The sequence below is a fragment of the Canis lupus genome, chromosome 9 (assembly GCF_003254725.2).
Source record: "Canis lupus dingo isolate Sandy chromosome 9, ASM325472v2, whole genome shotgun sequence".
Classification (NCBI taxonomy): Eukaryota; Metazoa; Chordata; class Mammalia; order Carnivora; family Canidae; genus Canis; species Canis lupus.
In genome coordinates, this window is record NC_064251.1 from 13,164,195 (window position 1) to 13,187,907 (window position 23,713).

General features: G+C 36.4%; 1 protein-coding gene across 5 annotated transcripts in view; it reads right to left on the minus strand.

Annotated features, from left to right (window-relative positions):
- Positions 1–250: 250 nt before the first annotated feature.
- Positions 251–23,713, minus strand: part of HELZ (helicase with zinc finger) — a 166,032-nt gene continuing 142,569 nt past the window's right edge. For all 5 annotated transcript variants that reach the window (XM_025436755.3, XM_025436751.3, XM_025436752.3 and 2 more), the window contains 2 exons: positions 10,888–11,140; positions 251–5,279 (listed from right to left, as the gene is read on the minus strand). In XM_025436755.3, coding sequence (XP_025292540.1) covers positions 4,945–5,279; positions 10,888–11,140 — 588 coding nt within the window. In that variant the 3' untranslated portion in view covers positions 251–4,944. The remainder of the gene's footprint in view (positions 5,280–10,887; positions 11,141–23,713) is intronic.

Sequence of the window (23,713 nt, forward strand, 5' to 3'; positions counted from 1 at the left end):
TTACTATGCTTTATGCTTAATATTTGTATCAAAATAAAATCTCTCTGTTGAACAAATTGTAAATAAAGGCTGGTCTAATACTGATTACTGAAACTATTAGTTTATGAATGTCTCTGGGTTTCCTTCACGCTCCAGTTTTAGAAGCTTTAAACAACTGTATAACTGGGTTTAGGATTTAACCACAGCTCACATTACTAAGTCTAGATTTTTCTATTAGGTACCTCCCTTCAAAAAAATTTAGAAACTCCTGTGACTGTTTCCTTAAAGTTTATTCCAAAGTAGATATTTTCCATCATTTCAAAAATTTCAAATGTTACATTAAAAATGTCTTATTTTTAATGTTTGATATTCTAGTTTAAATAACAACACATTTTCTGATTGTGTCTTGTAAGAATATTAAACGTTAGTCAGATTCACTCCTTTTAACAATGGTCTTGCAATTGCTAATTAAACAGATGTATGAAAGTAGTGTGAATTTAGCAGCTTTACAGTAAAATCTCAGCAATAAATATCCAACTTCAAAGAAGAAGGGAAATGCGAGACGCCTAATATAATGAGAACTTTGAAGACTAGCATGCCACTTACTCTTTCATGACCGTATCTTTATAATATGACGGACATCACTATGTGATATTTGAACAAGAAATCATAGAACATTATCCATTATTTCTACTTTCTGGGTAGTTTGTGGATCAGATAGCAAAGAGGGGGAAGCAAAATCCGATTAACACATTTACTTTCAAGATTTAGGAAGACACATAGGGTGGTGATAGAAATTAAGGGTTTTTAAACGTTAGGGGGGATGGCTTGAAAGAAATAATGTCTGGTAAATCATAAAGGACAAATCACTACCTTTGTGGAGCTAGAAGAAAAAAAAATGGATGGTAACCTAAAGAACATTTTAAGGCAGCAATCTGTATCTTTCAATATATTTAAAGTTTTAATCTTGCATTTTTATACTTTTTCTGGGATCACCATTTTAGAGATAACTCCGACACGAAACAATGCTAACAGGTGTCTCTTTTTTATTTTTAAATGACTATTTCAGTAAATCTAATTTTCTTAATAACAAGAGCTGAAATCTAAAATTCAACGTGAAAAAAAATAAAATAAAATTTAACGTGAAATTGTCTTTTCACACCCCTGGCTTTTAAGTAAGGGTGGCTCTCTCTAGCCAAGGTAGCTAAAGGTACATTCTTATATGTTTATAGTTTTGCTCTTGAGATGTATATACATGAAAATATTAAACATGTCAGGTAACTACACTGGAGCAAGATAATACTATATATTAATTATCTCAAAGTGAGGAAATTCAGTTAGCTTTCTCAGCAATTTCAATGCCTCCATAAACAAGGAAACTTATTTTCGCAAATAGTCTTGGAGATTGCTATGTTTAATTAGGTAATGCTTATTCAGTGGGAATTCTGCTTATTTTACTTATTCTGCAATTCTTCAAACTGAAAAGACCAACTCATGTTTACACGAAACCTGAACTCTAGAGGTTTTGTGTAAAAAAACCTAGAATCTCTCGTGAAAAAAAACACACAAAGCAGTTTATTTCATATATACAAAATGACCTGGATAGAAAGCATATCTGTCTGAGGAAAGGAAAATTAAGGTCATGTTAGTTTAAGTGGTCAATAATTAACTACTGATTAATCAAAAACAAAGCTCTGTTATAACCATTTGGCAAAGCATGTGCCAAAATGGCAACCAAAACACCCCTTTCAAAAATATACCAGAAAATACCCATGTTATATTGAAGGTTATTCACATCTTAACAAAAATTCATTTTTAGATCAGGAAAAAAACTTTTAGCATAGATATTCCCAAATTCTATCACCCAAAAGAATTTCTTTAAGGTAAAAAAAAAAAAAGAAAAAGAAAAAGAAAAAAGAAAGAAACTCTTTCAAGTAGCACTGAAATTAAAAAGTGAGATGAATTAAAAAAAAAAAAGTTCTGGCAAGAAAAAGGAAAAACCTCAGAGTGATACGAAGAACAAAGAAGTAGAATGACATCGTGTGAACAATTAACTTCACTTAAAAGAAATCTGTTCTGCAAGAAAAGGAAGCTGGTATTACTTGGTATCATCCAAGAGCTAACATCAAGGCTTAAGAAAAAAAGTTCCGTCTGAACTCTAAGGTTGAATGAAACCCAGTATGTAAGTTGTTTTCCAAATCTGTTTTGTGGGTACTTGCTAATACTACCCAAGAAACACCCAGACAGCATCAACAGTCCTCATTTCAAGAGAAACTTAAAATGATTCCCACAGTAAGACTTGCTCAGAACCATTACACGGTATTAGGAGTAAGTAATAGGTTCAAAGCATGGTTGGAAAGGTGGCACTAAGTATTGCTGAGGAAGAGTAAGTGTGTTAGAATTCTGTTGGAAGCTGTTGGAAAGATGGTTTGGAAAGATGGCTCTAAGTAATGCTGAGGAAGAGTAAGTGTGTTAGAACACACATTTGAAGCAGAAGCTAAAAGGGTAGTAGATGAAAATATCTGAATCCTTGACCGGCTGCAGAAACAGTAAGGGAATGAGGGACCCTCGGACACAGCAGAGCAGGGGACTGAGAAGTAGCTATTATTTTTAGTTTTTTGGAAATAACTGCTTAGAAAAGGGCTGTCATAACGACTTAGCAGCTGCTTTATCCAAAGCTTCCAACTTCAATATATTTATATAAAGTGGTGGGGTGTGCACTTGACCTCTTTAAATATAAATACAAATAACTTCAAACTGATATTTTTTAAAGTTTCAAGTATGGAAAACAGAAAATTAGGCCATCACTCCATAACAGGGGATTAATCGAAAGCCCTGACTAGGCCAGTTCTGTCTTCATATTGTCAAATGCTCTTGAACATCTGTGTTGTGGGGCAGGAGAATCTTCACTGGTAAAGGAATTATTTTTCACAGACATCCTCACATCAGGGAGATCTAACTTTCATTTGGGTTAGGTCTTGAGTTTCGTCATAGAGTCAGAAATACAGAATTACGTGGCAAACATTTTTCTTCTTTTCTTGTGACTAAAGTTAGGTTGAGCAAAATCTGACATAGTTCCATGTGGCGGTCTGACATCACACAGAGAAAACGTGTGCTGTACCTTGCTGGCACTGCGTTCCAACTGTGATTCACACTAACCATGAACTCATCCACAGTCCACAGGCCTCCACCTGCTGCCTCACATGGAGACTTGCAGCACGTCACTGAAAGCCACAGGCAAATGAAGCGCACCCATTCTGAGCAGAAAGAAGGAAGAAAAGTGGTGCTCTTTCTTTGTCCTGCAGGCTTGCTACCCTCAAACTAAAAAGGCATTCTCCTCTCCTAAACTGTCTGGGGATTACAGGGGGTTGTAGCTGGCCAACAGCAACTAAACGCCAGTCACAAAAGAGATGAAAGGAGTTTTCTTTACTTCTGCAGCTTTCCAACCCCATTTTAAAAATGTACTGTGAATACAGGATGGCCTGTTCAAAAGTAGCCCTCCAAAAAACTATTTTTGAATGGATCATCAGGACCCATTGTTTCATCAATGTTTTCCAACCTTATCTCATTAAAAAAAAAAAAAAAAAAGGTTATACTGTAGTTTCAAGGTATCTCTGAAGTATAAAAGTAGTACTACCAAATCAGGAAAATAAGGACATGCATTGTTCAAATGTGTTACAAGACCACAAATTTTAAGAGGGTAAATGTTTTCCTTTGGATTTTACCAAAGTTCATTCAAAACAATTTTTAGGCTGTAGAATATTTAAGATAGCTATTTAAATTTTATGTTTTTATACAAGTTCAGTGGGGTTATAAGAATCAAAAGACCATGAAAAACAAGGGTAGTTTTTTTGCCCTAGATTTTGATGAATTTTGATACATCTTGGACAAACATTATATTTCTTTTTAATGATGTTCCTCAAATAAAACAGTTAGCAAAATATTTGAATTGCCATATATAATGTCACATTTTAATGTAAACATCAAATAAGGTACCAAAATTTTTACTGAAGGGGGGGAAAAAAACCAAACCTTAAAGCGGCACAATTCTTTATACCACTGGAGAGGGGGGGAAAGCCAGATTACAAACATTTACACATGCATAGTGAGGAAAAAAAGGATTTTACTAAATTCACGCATTTTTAAAATAGTTATCAAGTCTACTAAGCACCAACAATCCTAAAAATTTTTCAGCTTCATGATTTGTTTAAAAAAAAACACACACACACTATCAAATTAACGTTAAAACAAGCTTGAAGTATAGCTTGTCCAAAAAATAACTAAATATGCCACTGTTTTTTCATGTTACAAAAAACAGTGGCATATAAAATACACCTGCAAAGAATGCCTTTAACTCTATCCTACAGTGGATGGAGATTACAACAGCACATCATACATAGTCTAAAACTATAAAAGTTTTAGAATGCAGCATCTTGTCACAAAAAAAAAAAAAAGCTGATAAAACTTAAAGTATTTAGAAGATGCTGCCCCTTTATTTTAAAAAATTTTAAATGAATTTAAGCAAAAATAACATACATTTGTACATCAACTGGCCATTTCTGGTACAGAAACCCAGCATATGGTAATATTATTGAATAAATGTAAATGCTACTTACAATTTTTTTTCTTTTTAAATACATTTTAGACAAAGTTTTTTTCTCTTTTTTTATAGTTGCACAATTAACCTCTTAGCTGCTAGCTTGATGCAAACATATGTAACAATACACAAATTTAAAAATATTTTTTATTCTACATAAAAGCTGTCAAAAGACACGTCAAAAATGCAAAATAATGGAATATACTTTTAAAAAATTAGTTGCAAGTCTAGCAGCAAAGCAATTAAGTGAGAACATATTTAATATTAAAACAAAGGGAACTGTGCATCTATAGATGGAGTCCAACTATCTTAATTCTACTGATACAAACAGAAATTAAAACATTTTCCCTCGAAGGAAAAAAAAGTGATTATTTAAAATATGAGTAAAAGCCATTGCTGCCTGATGAGCTCCCCAGGCTAAGTTCCTGGAACAGAGACAGAGGGTCGCTACTCTTCTTGGCCTGCTCAGGCTGGGGCCTGGGCTTGGGAGGGGCCCGCAAAGCGCTGGCATAGGACATGGCGGGCTTGCTGCCCCCAGAGCTCTGCTGGCTACTGCTGTTGGCCGACTCCACGATCTGCTTGTTGGGCATGAGAGGGGGGAACTGGCCGAGATGCTGCAGCACATTATAGTTGAAGGAACTGGACACCTCGAGGTTCTCAGACTTCAGCTGATCCTCAGGGGGTTTGACGGTCTTAGATGGAACTAAAAGCAGAGAACAGTAAGACATTTAAGGGCACACCCAGCAATATTCATGCAATCCGTTAGCTCAGGTGTTACAAGTAAGTGGTTCTCATCTCCAGGAACTCAGTGACAGTGTAGCCACAGGACAGATAATTTCTGCTACAGAATGCTGAAGTCACAACACATCCAATCAAACTTCCAATCTCATTAATATTTGCAGCAAAATGATTAACTATGAGAACTGGAATAGCTAACATATAAAAACTAAAGGTCAAAGCCAAAGGTCTGCTTCAAAAAAACTTACTTTACACTTATTGTACACTTTGATATGTATTGTATTAACTACTCTACTCAGCTTTGAAAATGGGAATATATATGTTCTTTCTGAAATAAAAAGGAGCTATATATGTGGACTTCTGGTCAAACAGCTCTTATTAACCTAAATAATAGTAAGATTAAATTCCATTTCTTAAAAATGCTCCCTTTTTTTGTAATATGAAAGTAAATACAGAATATGGTGGAGGAAAAACAGCTATAAATTTTTCTTCACCTTTCCTGCATGTAAGCCTGATTCTTAACAATCCTTTAAGATTTGACTCCATTCTTCCTATTTTTATTGTCCACCAAACTGTGACTTGTTTTCAAACACTGCTCTTTTTCAATCTCTTAAATGTTTAACTGAAGGGTGGGGAGGAAAAATAATTTTCCCTCTACTCTTGTACGTTGTTGGCTGAGACCTCCCCTACAGTAAGACAGATTAACAGGAGAAAAACAAATGAAAGTTTAATAAATATGTACACCCTCTGTGTACATGAGGGAGATCCAAGGAAACTGAATAAGTCCCTGAAATGGCCCAGCCAGCAAACAAAATATCATCTCCAGCTAAAGGCAAAAGAAGATGTTGGGGGCAGAGGGCAGTTATGCAAGGTTACTAGGAAAAGCACAGTGAAATAGGGCAAGGTTGTTACACAGGGTAAGTTAACTTAAAGATAAACTGTTGTCTTCTCCGTGGGTAGTTTCCAGAAATTTAGAGTCATCCTTCTTTTCCTGGTACAGTGAGGAAGATTCTCTTACAGAGATTTCCCTTGTAAATGTAAATCTTTCTTACCAAAGGGTAACTTTAACTCCGTTTTCAGAGGTTCTATAGTTTCTTCAAAATAATCAGCCTAAAATAATCTTTTTTTTTTTAGCCTAAAATAATCTTAAAGCCTATCTGAGGGTGGTAAATTCTGCTCCCCTTCAGTGATGCTGTATTCGATTATAATCATAATATTCATCGAGGATAATTTGGAAATTGCTGAGAAGGCCAAAGAAGAAAATCATTCATTCACATTCCCATACACCAGAGAGAAGCCTTGTTGGTGTGCTTTTTCCTAAAGACATTATATAACACAGATACTTCATAAGTTATTTAAGTTACCTCTCATTTTCAGAAATCTGGATTATAGGGGCACCTGAGTGGCTCTGTAGGTTAAGCATCTTTCTTCAGCTCAGGTCATGATCCCATGGTCCTGGAATCAAGTCCCACATTGGGCACCCTGCTTGGGCAAGGATGTCTGCTTTTCCCACTCTGCCCCTCCCCCCAACTCATGCTGTCTCTTTCTCCCTCTCAAATAAATAAAATCTTTTAAAAACACAGAAATTTGGATTTATAGTCAATTTTTCACCTTTAAATACTATGATAAATGTTGTTATAGGATAGGTAAATATTTCTAAATCTTCATGACTAATCCCTTGGGATAAACCCCTAGAAGTATAATGCTTGAATTATAAGGTATATACACAATTAAAGCTTTTGATAACTACAAATTTCCCTGCAGATAGATACTGCCTACATACACTCCGCCAACAATGCTTGCCCATTCAATCACAACACTGGTGTTAATTTTTTTTAGCTTTAGCCTATTTTATAAATAAATGTCTTGTTGTAGCTCTAATTTGCCTGTCTTTGATTACTAGTATTTATAGATTTTTTTTCCTATGTTTATTATCTATTTGTAGATTGGGATATTAAAGTGAAAATATTTCATTTTTTAGTCTTAGCATTTCATTAATTGAACATGCTAATTTCTTAGTACTATTTTAAAACTTTAAAAATTCATAAAATTGTTCAGGGGTGCCTAGGCAGCTCCGCTGGTTTGATACCTGACTCCTTATTTTGGCTCAGGCCATGATCTCAGAGTTGTGGGATCAAGCCCTACATTAGGCTCTGTGCTCAGCAGGAGTCTGCTTGAGAATCTCTAGCTTCCTCTCTCTACCCCTCCCCCACTCATGAGTGCCCATGCTCTCTCTTTAAAAATAAATAAAATCTTTTAAAAAACATTCATAAAATTGTTCAAAATTAGTTTAAACCACCTAAATGTCTTTCTAGAACATTTCTCACTTGTCCATCTAAGTGTCACTGATTTTGTGAAACAATTACTTTTTTCTTTTCTTTTCTTTTCTTTTCTTTTCTTTTCTTTTCTTTTTTAACAGATTTTATTTATTCATTTGACAGAGAGAGAGAGAGAGAGAGTACAAGCAAGGAGAACAGCAGGTAGAGGGAGAGGGAGAGGAAGAAATAGACTCCTCATTGAGCAGGGAGCCCGATGTACTCCATCTCAGGACTCTGGATCATCACCTGAGCCAAAGGCAGACACTTAACCAACTGAGCCACCCAGGTGCCATGCAAAACAATTACTTTTAAGAGCATTAAGTTTAACAAACATTTCATGATTAATCACTAATTCTACTCCTGAAATGAATATTATACTATATGTTAACTAGAACTTATATTGAAACAAAAAAAAATATTTCAACATATAATAGTAACCTGTACTGCCCAATATAACACATAAACATTTTATTGATTGTTCAAGAATTACTATTTTGGGGGCAGCCCAGGTGGCTCAGCAGTTTAGTGCCACCTTCGGTTCAGGGCCTGATCCTGGAGACCCAGGATCGAGTCCCACGTCAGGCTTCCTGCGAGGAACCTGCTTCTCCCTCTGCCTGTGTCTCTGCCTCCTTGTCTCACTCTCTGTGTCTCTCATGAATGAATAGATTTAAAAAAAAAAAAATCACTGTTTTTATTTACTTTACTAAGATTTACTATTTAACTATGCTCTCATTTTCATGACAATATAATGAGAGCTTAAAGTATTTTTAACTAAATGATCAATACTTCCAAAATAACTCCAGAGGCAGTTTAGCCTAATGCCTAATTGGATATCTCTTGCAATATGACTTATCACATATTCTCCAGATAAGAGAAATTATCCTTTAAAACTGACACCCAATGATATTTTTCAAAGTATGTATCTCTATCCAATCTTAAATTTTCATCCGTACATTAGAGAACGTCTGATAAAGTATGCATTGTCCCCTGGTGGGCATCACCAGGTGTGAAGGCTGAGCAGTGCAACCAGACTGCCTATCCCCTCACTTAGCAGACATTCACCGAGAGGTTGAAGTGTGATCAGTGACAAAACAGGAAACATAGTTCAAAAAGGTCAAAGACACAGTTCTCTGCTCCCAGGCTTTCAATTGCGGAGAAAATATGGCCACATCAGACACAAGGACCACTTTTAAATTCCAAATCAATATGATATAAACGGTTTTTTTCAACTCAAGAAGTCCCAAACTCCAGAAAGAAGTTTCCCGTGTGGTGATTATTTTCCCTCTGATTCACCTCACTGGCAATGGCTGCACTCCTCTAAAAATGAGTAAATAAATAAATACTGATAGACAGGAAGTTGTGCTTCAGGATACTCATCTTGAGTTAAATTTTTTTAACACTTTTAACTGTTACTTTCAAACTAAAGAATACTACAGTTTGTCTGCTAGTAATGACAAAATAATAACTAGATATTTGTGGATAAGATAATTTAACATGTGCTTTGGGCAGTTATTTAGAAACTTTCTATCTTTTCAGTTCAAATCAGGTTTTTACTGATTTATCAAGGACAAAAGTTATCCTAAAATTTAAGATGGAAAAAATACAAGAAGGGATATTGTCTTTAAAATAAATTATAATAATTACTCAGCCATCAAAAAAAAAAATCTTGCCATTTGCAACAACATGGATAGAACTAGAGGGTATTATACTAAGCGAAATAAGGCAGAGAAAGACAAATACTATATGATTTCACTCATACGTTGATTTAAGAAACAAAGCAGATGAACATGAGGGAAGGAAAAGAAAAATAAAATAAGATAAAAACAGAGAGGGAGGCAAACCATGAGACTTTTAACTATAGGAAATAAACCAAGGGTTGCTAGAGGGGAGATGGGTAGAGGAATGGGCTAAATGGGTAATGGGCATTAAGGAGGGCACTTGATGTACTGAGCACTGGGTGTTGTATCCAAGTGATGAATCACTGAATTCTACCCCTGAAACTAGTAATACAATATATGTTAACTGCATTGGGTTTAAATCTTTAAAAATTTCTAAATAAAAATAAATCGATTATAATAAAAATAAATTATAATAAAACAACTAAAAATTAACAAATTCTTATCACTGATTTGCAACTGAGATGTTTCTCAAGAAATTCAGGTATGATAATATGAGTCTATGTATGTCAGACCTTTAAAATGACATAGCAATCCCAGGAAAAATTCAGCAGCTATTAATGAATGTTTAAAAATTAAAATGACAATGTCTTTGCCAGGAAACAAAACCAAAATCTTTTTAAGGCTTTTGTCCTACTATGTCTATTGTTCTAAAAATATGCTTATATGGCACATACTCAAAAATGGGCCAGTTACAGAAACAATAGATTCACATTCTAAAGATGAACAAAATTAAATTCAAATACAATGGTTGATGCCACCAGGGCAGAAATTCATCCAACAAAGATCACAGGCCTGTTCACACAGATCAATGTCTACAGCCTACAAAGAGAAGGCTATAGGTTGGAGAACTCAAATAGTATCATTTGTTTCCTTACATTTAATATAAAAAAAGAGGGAACAGAGAAAAGATAAAAGTGCATTTATTTGTGTTCAAGGCTATAGACTTTAGACTTCCCACTGAACAATACACTATAGGGTCCTGTCCATTCCAATGCTTTTCTATGCCTTTTTTTTCCCTCTTTAGACTTGGATTTCACAGTTCATTAGAAAATAAGGAATAAATGCAAGATTTCTAAATCTCAAAATGTTGGACTTTATTGGTTTCTCTCCTGGCCAAACCCTGTTGTGTAGCAAACTGTCAATGGCTTTATTGCCAATAAATTCTTGAAAACTAATGTTGACCCAACCAATTCCTCCCACCCCTAATCCTGGGGCCAGGGGTAGGGAGCGAGGGGGAATCAAGAGCCAGAAAACAAGTATTTCCCAAGGAAAGGTGATTCTATTTAGAAATACACTTTAAATTCCATTACTTCTTTCATTCATTCACAGGTCAAAATGATCAAATTGATGAGCACCCAGAGAAAGATCTGCTTCTCTTCCAGACCATAATTATGGACTCAATATAGTCCTAAATTCACACTGTATACCTGACACACCTATGAGCTATGAACATTAAATATTATTCAAAGATGATAATGTAAATGAGGGTGGAAAAAGCAGAAGAAAAACTTCCATAAATACCTAGGAGTTGAGTAGTTAAAACTGCAGTTTTAATAACCCACGAACTCAGTCTTACCTATCAACTCTCTGGGCTGAGCTGTCCTGCTGGATCCATTACACGGAATGTTCTGATAGGGGGTAGATGAGGTGGTGTTTACCCAGGACTCCGGGGATGAAAAGTTGAAAGAAGACGGGTTATTATGGTCCTGAAGTTCTTTACACTGAGCAAGACTGTCTTGAGGAGTGCTTACTTCTTCAGAACAAGGCTGGACTGAGCTAGATGAGATTCTTCTTTGGTACAAGGGCCGACCAGGTCCTCTGGGTTCATACTACACAGAGAAAAATGACATTTCATAAATCAGTGAAACTTACACCCCCTCCCCCTCTGGTACACAGTAATCTCACTGTATTAAACGGCAATTCTCAAAATACTCTTTGCTGTGACTATGACCCCTTCCCACCACCTGGCCCCAAAAAGCAGCCTGAGCTCTGGACACAGTGTTCAGGAGAACTGAACACTGGGTTCAAAACTCAGTTCTGGCCCTTAGCTGGCAGTCCTATGACAACACATGTCTAATTTCAGATTCTGAAAAAATAAAATAATAATTTCTAATTCTGTTTTCTTGTCTGTAAGGTACGGAGCTGAACTACTTTTCTTCAGTTCTAAAACTCTATTGCCATCTTAGGTAACATCAGATTAAGAATGAAGAAACATAACTGCTCAAAATTAAATGGGGGAAATTACAGTCACAGTCAATTGAACTACTGCCACCATGAACAATAACCCATTCCTGACTTCTCTCTTGTGCCAAATCTTCAGTCTCCCTATTTATTATTCCTTAGACTTGATGGCAAGACATGACACTCCTTCAGCCCAACATGAAGTGCTCTTAATTGGGCTCCACTGTGAGTGCATCCTTTCACACAATTTTCAACTGACACAGAACATTATTTTCAAATAAATAAATAAATAAATAAATAAATAACTAGCTAGCTAAATAAAAACTCTTAGGGGCACCTGGATGATTCATCAGTTAAGCATCTACATTCGGCTCAGACCATGATCTCCGATTCCTGGGATCAAGTGCCCCATCAGACTCCCTGCTCAATGAGAAGCCTGCTTATTCCTCTCCCTCTGTCCCTCCCCCATGCTCATATATGTGCGTTCTCTCGTTCTCTCTCTCTCTCTCTCAAGTAAATAAAATCTTTATTTAAAAAATCCTTTACAGCACCGGGGTAGCTCAGTTGGTTCAGCATCCAACTCTTGGTTTCGGCTCAGGTCATGATCTTAGGATCATGAGATTGAGCCCCATGAGAGGAGATTCTCTCTCTCTCCTTTCCTCCTGTTGCGCTCTTGCTCTCTCTTTAAAAAAAAAAAAATCCTTTATACATTTGAAACCCAATTAACTTACTTCTTGTATTTTCTCCTCCTTAAACTGTACACCCCAGCTACCTTTAATCCTTTCAACAAGAGCCATCAGTCAACCACTTCAAGATTTTTTGCTGTTCCCTACATACTCTCCAATTTCTTCCTGCCTGATTGCTGTAACTGATATTTGGCCTCCGTTCTAGTAACAAGGCAGTACAAGGAGCAGTTAGGTATGCAGCCTCAGTCTAGAGCCAGACTATCCAGGTTCGACTTCAGGCTGCCTTTTACCAATCTGCAATGTCACCTGGGCAACTGACCTAACCTCTTGGGAGCTTTGTAAAGCGTAGCTTCACTATCCACAGGACCTACCTCTTAGGATTGTGGTAAGAATTAAATGAGTTCAGCATGTATAGCATTGAGAACTGTTCCTGACACACAGAAAGGGTTTGTTTGTCATACAAGTATTATAATACAACATATAAAGATAAGATTCCACATAGATCTTAAATGATGGAATGAAATAGACCTTTTTTTGCACCCCTTTCCCTCCTCCCCAATAATAACAGATATACTATTCGGTTTGTGATCATTTTGATTCTGAGGAATCTTTCTTTTACCATTGCTGTTAGCAATAATTGGAAATCAGGAACTGGAGATTAGATTACAAAGGAAAGAGAGAGAGGAATTAGCACACTAATAGCAAGATGTCTGCTGGGAATATAAAACAGCACAAACTGGGATCCCTGGGTGGCGCAGCGGTTTGGCGCCTCCCTTTGGCCTAGGGCGCGATCCTGGAGACCTGGGATCGAATCCCACATCAGGCTCCCGGTGCATGGAGCCTGCTTCTCCCTCTGCCTGTGTCTCTGCCTCTCTCTCTCTCTCTGTGACTATCATAAATAAATTTAAAAAAAAATTAAAAAAAATTTTAAAAAACATTAAAAAAAAACCCAGCACAAACTGAAAATGTCAGGCCAACTGAACAGAGGAAATTGTGGGTATAAGCACTGTGAAGGTAAAGTCATCCCAGATGAACCACTAGTAATATAAAGCAGGGGAGGGAATGGGTCTGGACTGCCTGCCCCTGTTCAGAAAGGCAGGAAAGGATGGGAAAAGAGCAATTTTTTCCGTATTAAACAATGAGTGTTCAGGTTGTTTCTTCATTTCCAAACTTTTAGTTACTGGTTGAGGAGGGCAAGAGATAATACTTCCATCTACCTAGTTCTTTTTTTAATGCTCTTCTGTCTCTAAGTATAATATCAAAATTCACCTTTAATTTTCCTCTGCTTTAAAAAAATGTTTTCAATGATCAAGATCATTCTGAATTTGATTCTGCTTTTCTAGAATATTAGCCATCCTAACTGTCAACTGTGAATTTAATCAGCATATTTAAAATTTCTTTGTCTAGGACATTAAATTATGGTGTTGAGTGAAATAACCAACTTTTCTAAACTGCTTTATATTCTCTAGGGCTAGGCAATCCTTGAATGACTGATCACAAGAGCTTGTGTCGTGTGTCTTTTTTTATCAAGGTTTGTTATGAAGATCATCAGCTCCTAGAATCAAAATGAAGTGTTTCTTTTTATTACCATGCCCTGAGTGTTTAGTAATAAGCCCAGTCACAATCTGCGGGAAATCATATTCTAAAGTCTTTACGTGTGAATATGAAAGTACAAAACTAACATCTGTTAAGGCCTCAGAAAGAACAGGTTATGATAATCAAATCCCCTGGTGATACAGAACACTAAATATATTCATATAAATTTCAGGCATTAACTTTATAAACCTTTTCTCATTAAATACTAAGCATAGGAATGCTGGTAGTATAAACAAATACCTTTTTACAATGAATAGATATATAAACCATCAAGTTTAAATGAGGGAAACTAAAAACAAGAAGTGACAGAAAGCTGATATTCAATAGTCAATAAAGCTTTTTAGAAAATATCATTTGTATTGTTCAACTGAAATCCAAAAAAAAAAAAAAAAAAAAATCACAGTTGACATGCATAGCAGGAACTGTGGAAGTGTTTTATAACATATTTATTATAATAGTTCCTAAGCAGCTTTAACAAAGATGAATGTGCAGATGAAATATGAAATTCAACTTCAAATCACATCATAAATATGACTGATCCTTTATGTCAGGAAGAGAATGAAAATTTGAAATTCTTTTTAAAGGTCTACAGGCTCATCTATTTCATACAACATAGATGAAGGTAATGCATGAAAACATGATTCGCTACCTTAGAATCAAAGGAATTTGACCAAAGGCAGAGAAATCTTGACAACTGGAAAAAAAAATGGTTCATATACTAAATAAACTACATTTTAGCAGTTCCGTAGTTTTCAGCATACAGATCTGTGCAGTTCTTGCTAGATTTATGCCTAAGTATCTCACTTGAACTACTGTAAATGGTATTGGCTTGTACACTTTGGTTTCTAATTATACAATGCTAGTATGTAAAAATGAAATTGATTTGTGTGTATTGTCTCTATATTCTAAAACTTTGCTATATTCATATTAGTCCTAGGATTTTTGTTGGTTTGTTTTCTGGATGGATTCCTTGGGCTTTCCTACATTGCTAATCATATCATCTTTGAATAGGGGGAGTTTTATGTCTTCCTTTGCAAACCCTATGCCTTTTATTCCTTTTTCTTGCCATACTGCTTTGGCTAAGATTTCCAGTATAATGTTGAATAGAAGTGTTGAAAGTGAACAATTTACCTTATTCCTAGTCTTACTGAGAAAGCATTCAGTCTCTGCCATTAAGTATGATGGCACTGGTGGGATTTTTATAGGTGCTCTTCAACAGGTTGAGGAATTTCCCTTCTATTTCTAGTTTTCTAAGAGCTCTTATGCATCATGGATATTCTATTGTATCAAATATATGTGGTTTTGTGCGGTTCTTTGGGAGGGGAGTGTATCTCTTGATAGATTGTTCTTTTTAGACAGTATGGTAGATTATACTGATTTATTTTCAAATACCGAACCAGTTTTGCATTCTGTGGCCCCCACACTCACTGGCTGGAGATTTAAGTAGGCATCATGTGCCGACTGGCCCAGAGCAGGAATAAGACCTGACATGATCATAGTGCATTAGTGCATTATATAATATATATATTGCTGAATTCAAGTTGCTAAAGTTTTGTTGAGGATATTTGTGTTGATGTTCACAAATATCGGTCTTTATACTATCTTTGTCTGGTTTTGGTATCAAATGTGTTCCTTCCTTTCTTTTCTATTCTTTTGGAAGAGATTGTGTAAATTGGTGGTATTTCTTTTTTTAATACGTTTGGGGGAATTCAACAGTGAGCTAGGCCTGAAGGTTTCTTCTTTGGAAGGTTTTTAAACTACAAATTCCATTTCTTTTTTTTTAATATATTAGGTTCTTTTTTTTGAAATTTATTTATTCATGAGAGACACACACACACACAGAGAGAGAGAGAGAGAGGGAGGGAGAGAGAGAGGCAGAGACACAGGCAGAGGGAGAAGCAGGCTCCATGCAGGGAGCCCGACATGGGACTCGATCCTGGGACTCCAGGAGCACGCCCTGGGCTGAAGGCAGTGCTAAACCGCTGAGCCACCGGGGCTGCCCGATTCCATTTCTTTGACAGCCAGTAAATATCTAACAAAGAATTAAAGTACTGAAAGTTGATACCATATTTTCTATTTAATTTTCTTAAGATTTGAAGAAATTTGTGACTGTAAAGCACTCTTGGGTTCTACTAACTTACTTCAATTTAGGTTATCATCTTATGTTTAAAGCAATGTTTCATAGAGAGTAGAGAGCTACCCAGAAAGAAAGAAACTAGAAAGGAGGGAAGAGAGGAGTATCCCTGTTAGATTAAAAACAATATTAGCAAACTAGGCAAAATGTGATGGATAAACTATAGCTAGCTTGCAACAATAATGTCTATGGGTTCATGTGATGTAATCTACTGAAAAGTACTTGACAAATGATAAAGCAGTATTTTTTGAAAGGCATGATTCCCAGTTACTAGTGGAGACTGGCCCAAGACTCCACTAAAATTATAATAAATGAATATAAAAGATCTACAACAATCAAGATCAATGACTAGCCATCAATAAGGGACATTATTTCTGGAAGACACAGAGACTCAGTGGAGGAATGATGTCTGTGGAAGAAGAGTGGAGTTAGAACTACAAACTAAGATGGGAACCAATCCACCCCACAGAATTCCACCCCACAGAATTCCACAGAGGCTCAAGCCTCAGAAACACCAGCTACCATGGTTAGTGAAGGGATAAGACTGGGGGGTTAAATGAAAGTCTGTGCAGGGAATAGTAGGTCTCACTCTGTACTTTACATGTGAGGTTTGTCTTCAACTCATAACTATTTGCACTTTCTCTTAAGAATCATAATTATCATAATTAAATAAATGTTCCAGCTTTAAAAAACAAGGCAATGTCAGAGAATTTTTGTTTTACATTTAAAGGACACTGAGAAATTGGGGTGCCTGCATGCCTCAGTTGGTTAAGCATCTCAACTCTTGATTTCTGTTCAGGTTATGATCTCAGAGTCATGGATTGAGACCTGTGTTGGGCTCTGCACTCAGCACGGAGTCCACATGTCCCTCCTTCCTCTTCCCATTACTTGCTCCCACTTTCTCGCTCAAATAAATAAAATCTTTAAAAAAAAATATTCTCTCTCCCCCCTCTCTAAAGAGAGAGAGAGAGAGAGAGAGAGAGAGAGAGAGAACACATTAAGATATGAAGTACATTCCTTATAGTTAATTTTCTGGTATTTGAGATTCCTGAATTAATCATTTGAACAAACATTTAGCAGCTGGAACCAGACAGCTTTTAAGGATCAAGAATTCTAAAAACAAATCAAAGATTCTAAAATGAACCATCCCTCCCCTCAACTCTTCCCACCAAAAATGAAAACTTTATACATCTGAAGATTTAATTCTTTGGTCCCAGGAACACAATTTGGTATCCCCAACCCCCCAAATTGCCATCACTTCTCATTTTCCAGGAAGAAACCTTACTGATGGCATAAAAAGCTGGAGAACTTTGTGAAACATAGTAGGACTGGGAATCGGGAGACTCAGCTCCACTTTAATTAGTAAAACTGCTTAAGCTGCAAGTCTCTGAACATCTTGGTACCTCAGGCTCCTTTAAAAAGGAGGAGTAAGAATAAATGATCTTAAGGTTTCAACTACTTTCAAAGTTCTGTTTTTTGAAGAGTTTTCAATAAATCAGAGTCTTTGTCAATGAAAATTTATTTTAAGTTCTTTTTAAAGTAGGCTCTATGCTCAGCATGAAGCCCAGTGGGGCTTGAACGCAAGATGTAAACTAGAATCAAGAGTTGGACACCCAACTGACTGAGTCACCCAGGCTCCCCTTAACTCTTTTTTATTAAAATGTCCAAACATAATCCATTAACAACTTTAACAATCATCAAAAATTTGATCTGCTAAAACAATTAAAATGTGGTATCACATACAAGCCTATTTAAGTTATTTAAATTCAAAAAACTATACAGTATATGCTAACAACAATAAAATGCAATGAGTTTAAAATTTCAGATTTTTTTTTCCCACAGGGAAATTTCTATGAAATTTACATTGAAAGACAAGGGCCCACAACTATAAATTTCAGAAAAAGGTCCCTTGTCTGCAAAAGAAAGATATTTCCAACAGAGAATACCCTTTGTGTTTACTATACTTATACGTGAGCCCTGTGGGCCCCTAGGCTGTTTAAAAATATAAACCATACTTTGTCCTTATTTCTTGATCACATTTTGTTTCCTATTGTTTTACACAGTTCTGTTTCTTTCATGAAGAGACTCTTCCTTCTCCAACTATGTCCTGCCAATCAGATTGTTCTTTTACTTCAGATGGCAGCCCAATCAATGTCTGACACTCTGGTTTCATTTCAGAGTCCTCGGGTCTAAAATAATTTAATTATTCATTGCTTAACGGGTCATTTTACTCTGTCAGAGATCCTTACTTCTAGGTTCAGTATCATATCCATGTATGCTTGTGTTTATAAATATTCTTTAGGCTAAGCTGTGAAATTGTTACGTCATTAAACATAATGATCATCATTTTCTAATAAGGCTAGTGCTAACATATCTTTCTAAATATCAAAATATAATGCTAAAATTTCAAAAGTATAAGTATAAATAAATAACTGGGGGAAAGGTCACAAGTACGTTAATTAGGGCTCTATTTATAATTATACTATCAAAGCTAATCACTAAGGAAGAGCTAAATGCTCTAGTGAAAATTCCAAGTGTCATTAACTATGGTGCCAGAAACTTTCATCAAAATAGAACATCTCATTTAAATGATTAGCTTTGATAATTTAAGCATGAATAGAGATCTAATTTATTAATCTGTTGATCATAGTCTCTGTTATGTGCGTCAGATGGTTTATTAGATACCATACATTAATGATTCCTCTGAGAAGACCACACTAGTACCACCTGGTTACACAACATAAGTCACAAGCTATCCTCACCCACTTCTAAAGTCAAAACAGGCAGAATATGTCAATCAGCCAAGAATATAATCTTCAAGCTACATTTGAACAATCTGTTGCACCAAAGAAGGGAATTTGGGAAGTGTGGGATAATCAGACAACACTAAAATCAAAACTGACAACTAACTTCAAAACTAGAGTTCTTTGAAGGAAAAAAAAATGAAACCTACTGGATGAGTCAACAGTGTCTTTGTTCAAAAACCAACACATAAGACAAGATATTTCAAAGCAGATTCATCACAGAGGCTTACATTTCATGTCTAAGATGGCATTGGTAAATGTTGGTTTACTGAAAGCCAGTCAAGATGAGCGACCTCTAAGCATCCAATCTAATTGGAAGACCATCACAGCAATACCACCACTGCAACACAAAAGCATGCAGTTTCAAATTCTGAGACTTTTCCAGTGAAGCTTTAAAAAAGAACTTTCCACATATTACTCATAAGTGCTTTTAATCAAACTACTTTAAGGTGAAGCATATCCTAACTGGCAACATTTGTTCTGTATCAGGATCAGTATTGCTGGCTCTATGTTAAAAGAAAGTTTTCTGCTTAAAAATAATGAGGATTTGTCTCTCAAGATAAAGTAACTGGAAAGTATAAATGGGGGAAAAAAAGGCTCCATTCATTAAAAAAAAAAAAAAAAAAAAAAACAAGGAACAATCAACATAAATTTAACCAGTAATGAAGCTGCTACAGAATTTTACAAAGGAAACAAAAACAAAAAAAAAAAAACAATAACAAAAAAAAAAAAAAAAAAAAAAAAAAGGGATCCCTGGGTGGTGCAGCGGTTTGGCACCTGCCTTTGGCCCAGGCCATGATCCTGGAGACCCGGGATCAAATCCCACGTCGGGCTCCCGGTGCATGGAGCCTGCTTCTCCCTCTGCCTCCCTCTCTCTCTCTCTCTGTGGCTATCATAAATAAAAAAAAAAAAAAAAAAAAAATTAAAAAAAAAAAAAAAGAATTTTACAAAGGAACATTCAGAAAATAAAAAAAGGAAGGGAGGGAGAGAGGTAGGGGGAAAAATTAAAATGCTGAATACCAGGTTCCTAAATGAGAGGTTTAAGATATTTGTAAAGAAAAAATTTCCCCTAATTTAAGTTACACATTTGATGTAATTCAAAAAAAGAAAAGAAAAAAGAAAACCAAAGACAGGTTTTTCTTTTTTTTTTTTTTTTTTTAATTTTTATTTATTTATGATAGTCACAGAGAGAGAGAGAGAGAGAGAGAGAGAGAGGCAGAGACACAGGCCGAGGGAGAAGCAGGCTTCATGCACCGGGAGCCTGACGTGGGATTCGATCCCGGGTCTCCAGGATCGCGCCCTGGGCCAAAGGCAGGCGCCAAACCGCTGCGCCACCCAGGGATCCCCAAAGACAGGTTTTTCTTTGGGAGTGGGGGACAGTAGGGGGGCGGGGGGAAGAGTTCACAAAGGTACCACTCAACTTGTGGTAGAAAAACCAACAAATAACTCTCTCTTCTTCCCACCCCTGGAAGGAAAAAAATGCAGTAAGGGAAACTTTATACTATCAAATTAAAATACTACAAAGCCGGGATCCCTGGGTGGCGCAGCGGTTTAGCGCCTGCCTTTGGCCCAGGGCGCAATCCTGGAGACTCAGGATCGAATCCCACGTCGGGCTCCCGGTGCATGGAGCCTGCTTCTCCCTCTGCCTATGTCTCTGCCCCTCTCTCTCTCTCTCTCTCTGTGTGACTATCATAAATAAATAAAAATTAAAAAAAAAAATACTACAAAGCCTCAAAAATTAAAATAGTGCAACTCGGGTATAGAAACATATAGCTAGATGAGGAGAAAAATCCGAAAGTTGGAAACAGATCTGAGTATATACTGAAGAAGAGCATCTTACTCAGAAGTTAAATTATAAAGTTGTCATACAAAGTGGAAAATCTCATACAGAAAAAATTACCCTTGAAAAATTTGTGAATCATGCCAAAATTTCTAAAAACGGAACCCCTGGAAGCTCCAAAGTCAAGAAGTAACTTCTATTGTTTCCCTTTACATTTCGTCTCTCCCCACCCCCACAGCAGTTAGTTGAAATCCAAGTATGATACAGTGCTATTATAAAAGAATTTAGCATTTGATAAGAAAGCTACTATTCTATTCAGTGAGACTTGAGTAATTTAACAAATATGAAGACAACTGGCTAAATATCTAGAAAAACAATAAATCATAATCCCAAGCTTACACTGAAATTTGAAATCAAATCGGAAAAATTAATCACTCTATTTCCAACCAGAAATGGTCTGTAACCTAGCACAGGGTAAGGATGGGACCTTTGCCCTCTGTTCCCCTCCTCTTCCCAGCATCAAAAAGAACTAGAAGTGTAAAAAAAAAAAAAAAGAAAGAAGAAGAAGAACTAGAAGTGGAAGAGGTTGCTGACACCACTGCTACAGTACAGTGCCCCAGCCTCATCCCAACAGCTAAAGGCCAAGGGCCTTTACTGTATTTAAGTGAGGGAAGAAAAACCCATGGATTTAAGCTTTAAACATCTAAGTAAGAAGTGAGAATACTCTAAAAATTTTTAAGTAGCAAAAACTGTTACAGAATAGGATCAAGATCCCATTTAAGCACCTCAACCTGGTGGATAGAAAGGCTTGAAGGAGTGATATAATTGAGCCCGAAATTGGGGGAGGGGAGGTTATTTCAAGTTTTCCCAACAAGTAATCAACCAAATGATCATATTTATAAATGCTATGAAATCACATGTTCATCCCTATGAATGTTATGGAAAAACCACGTTACAGTAGCTATCTTTGCATAGTGGGATTAGAAATAATTTCTCTAGCTGCTACATTTTTCATGCTGACCATGTATTTCATTGGTCAAAAAACCCTGAAATTATTATAAAAAAGGAAATACTAATTAAATAGAATATGAAAACCACCTCTGTTCAAGTAACCATTAAGCTAACATCAAGATGCTTTCATCCCACATAAGATTAACCTACCAAGGTTTCTAGTAATAAAAGAATTCACAGTACAGAAGGAAATAAGGCATTTTTCTGCATTGTTAATGTAAAAGAAATTATTTTAAAAGGCTGGAAATAAACAGCAAACACAACTTTTCATTCTGTGAGATGATTCATACAAAATTATTTTGTACTACATAACACATAAAAATTATCCCAATGCACTTGAAAACGTCAAACTCCACAATGTGGTAAAAATAATATTTTCCTTGTCAAAGTATTTTTTCAGTGCAGGTTAGTCACTGTTAGAGAATCTTGTGCATCGAGATAAAGGTGACCAAATGTTTCTGCAAAAGTAATTTCACTCTAAGGACTCAGTGACAGTTGAAGGTACTTATTCACACACAGCTAAATGGTAGTATCAAAAGTTAACAGCTAAAAGATACAAAGAACTTAAATTCCAAAACTAAGGAATATTTAAATAGATCCAAGATTATTTTTTTTTAAGATTTTATTTATTGATTGATGAGAGACAAAGAGATAGAGAAAGAGGCAGAGACACGGGCAGAGGGAGAAGCAGGCTCCATGCAGGGAGCCTGCTGTGGGATTCGATCCCGGGACTCCAGGATCACGCCCCTGGCTGAAGGTGGCGCTAAATCGCTGAGCCACCGGGGCTGCCCTACATCCAAGATTAAAGTACATTATTCACTACTGAGTATTATTTAGTAAAGTACAAATCTTTACAGAACCCATCACAAGAGGGATGTCTGGGTGGCTCACGTCATGATCTCAGGGTCCTGGGATCAAGTCCCACCCCACGTTGCAGGAGCCTCCCTCCCTCTCCCTCTGCCCCCTGTGCACATGCACTCTCAAGTAAATAATAAAAATCTTTTTAAAAAAAATCACAAGAGCTATCAGTACAAATGGTGGAGGTAAGTAAGTCCTAAGTCCACTGCTCCATAAAAGCAACAAAAAAAACTGGCAAAACTGTCAACATCATCTTTCTTGAACTTTGGGAAACTAAAGCTTACAGCAACCAAAGGAGCATTTCATCAAGAAAAACTGGGAAAATTCACTAAGATTAGTGAGTCTTGTGGTATTTTAACTTACTCTAGTCCCAACCCCCTATTCTCCAGCTCAGTGGTGGCCTTGAATACAAGTAATATCTTGCATTTCCAGCATCAGAACCAGAAGAAGCAGAACAGGCCTCATTCTCAAAGACCTGTAAAGATTTGTTGTGACATATCTGGTGGTCCCAGGAAGACTGGATCAAAAACAAACAAACAAATAAACAAAAACACTTGCTCTATCTGGTCTAAGAACTCAATCAGTGCTAATAGGGCTGTATCAAAAACATTTATATGCAAATGTTTTAGTCACTGCTGCCTGAGGCAATGGATAACAACAGTTGGACCAAACAGCAGATTAACCAAAAGCTTTGGAGCAAAGGCTGAGGAATGAGATGCTCTAGGGAATAAGGGCTTTGAAAACATCCTGCACACAGGCTCAGAAAAGACCTGAAAGTTCTCACCTTTGGTTGATCTGGAGGCTCTGCAGAAGCAGGAAGTTAGGGCTAAACCAAAGATGTAAACTGCCTGGCCGCCTGCGGAAGGTGAGCCTAAACGCACATACAGATAGATGCCTCTGCAAAAACTGGGCCATGTTTTTAGTCCTGAGCACTTAAGAAATCTCTGTGCATGATTAGTTGACCATTAAGCTAACAGTATAAAGACTTCAGAGGAAACACAGGGCAACCATAGACTTTAAAAAATTAGTTCAGAATTTTTAAATTAATTTAAAATTATTTTTAATCAGATAAGAAAAGTCACAAAACAAATGATAATAGCAAAAGGATGTTAAAAGAGATTCCATACAAACTAACAAAAAGAGCTATGGTGGCTTATTTGTGTGTGTGATTTTTTTTTAAGATTTTATTCATTTATGAGAGAGAGAGAGAGAGAGAGAGAGAGTGTGAGTCACAGAAACAGGCAAAGGGAGAAGCAGGCTCCATGCAAGGAGCCAGATGTGGGACTCTATTAGGGACTCCAGGATCATGCCCTGGGCCGAAGGCAGGTGTTAAACCACTGAGCCACCCAGGA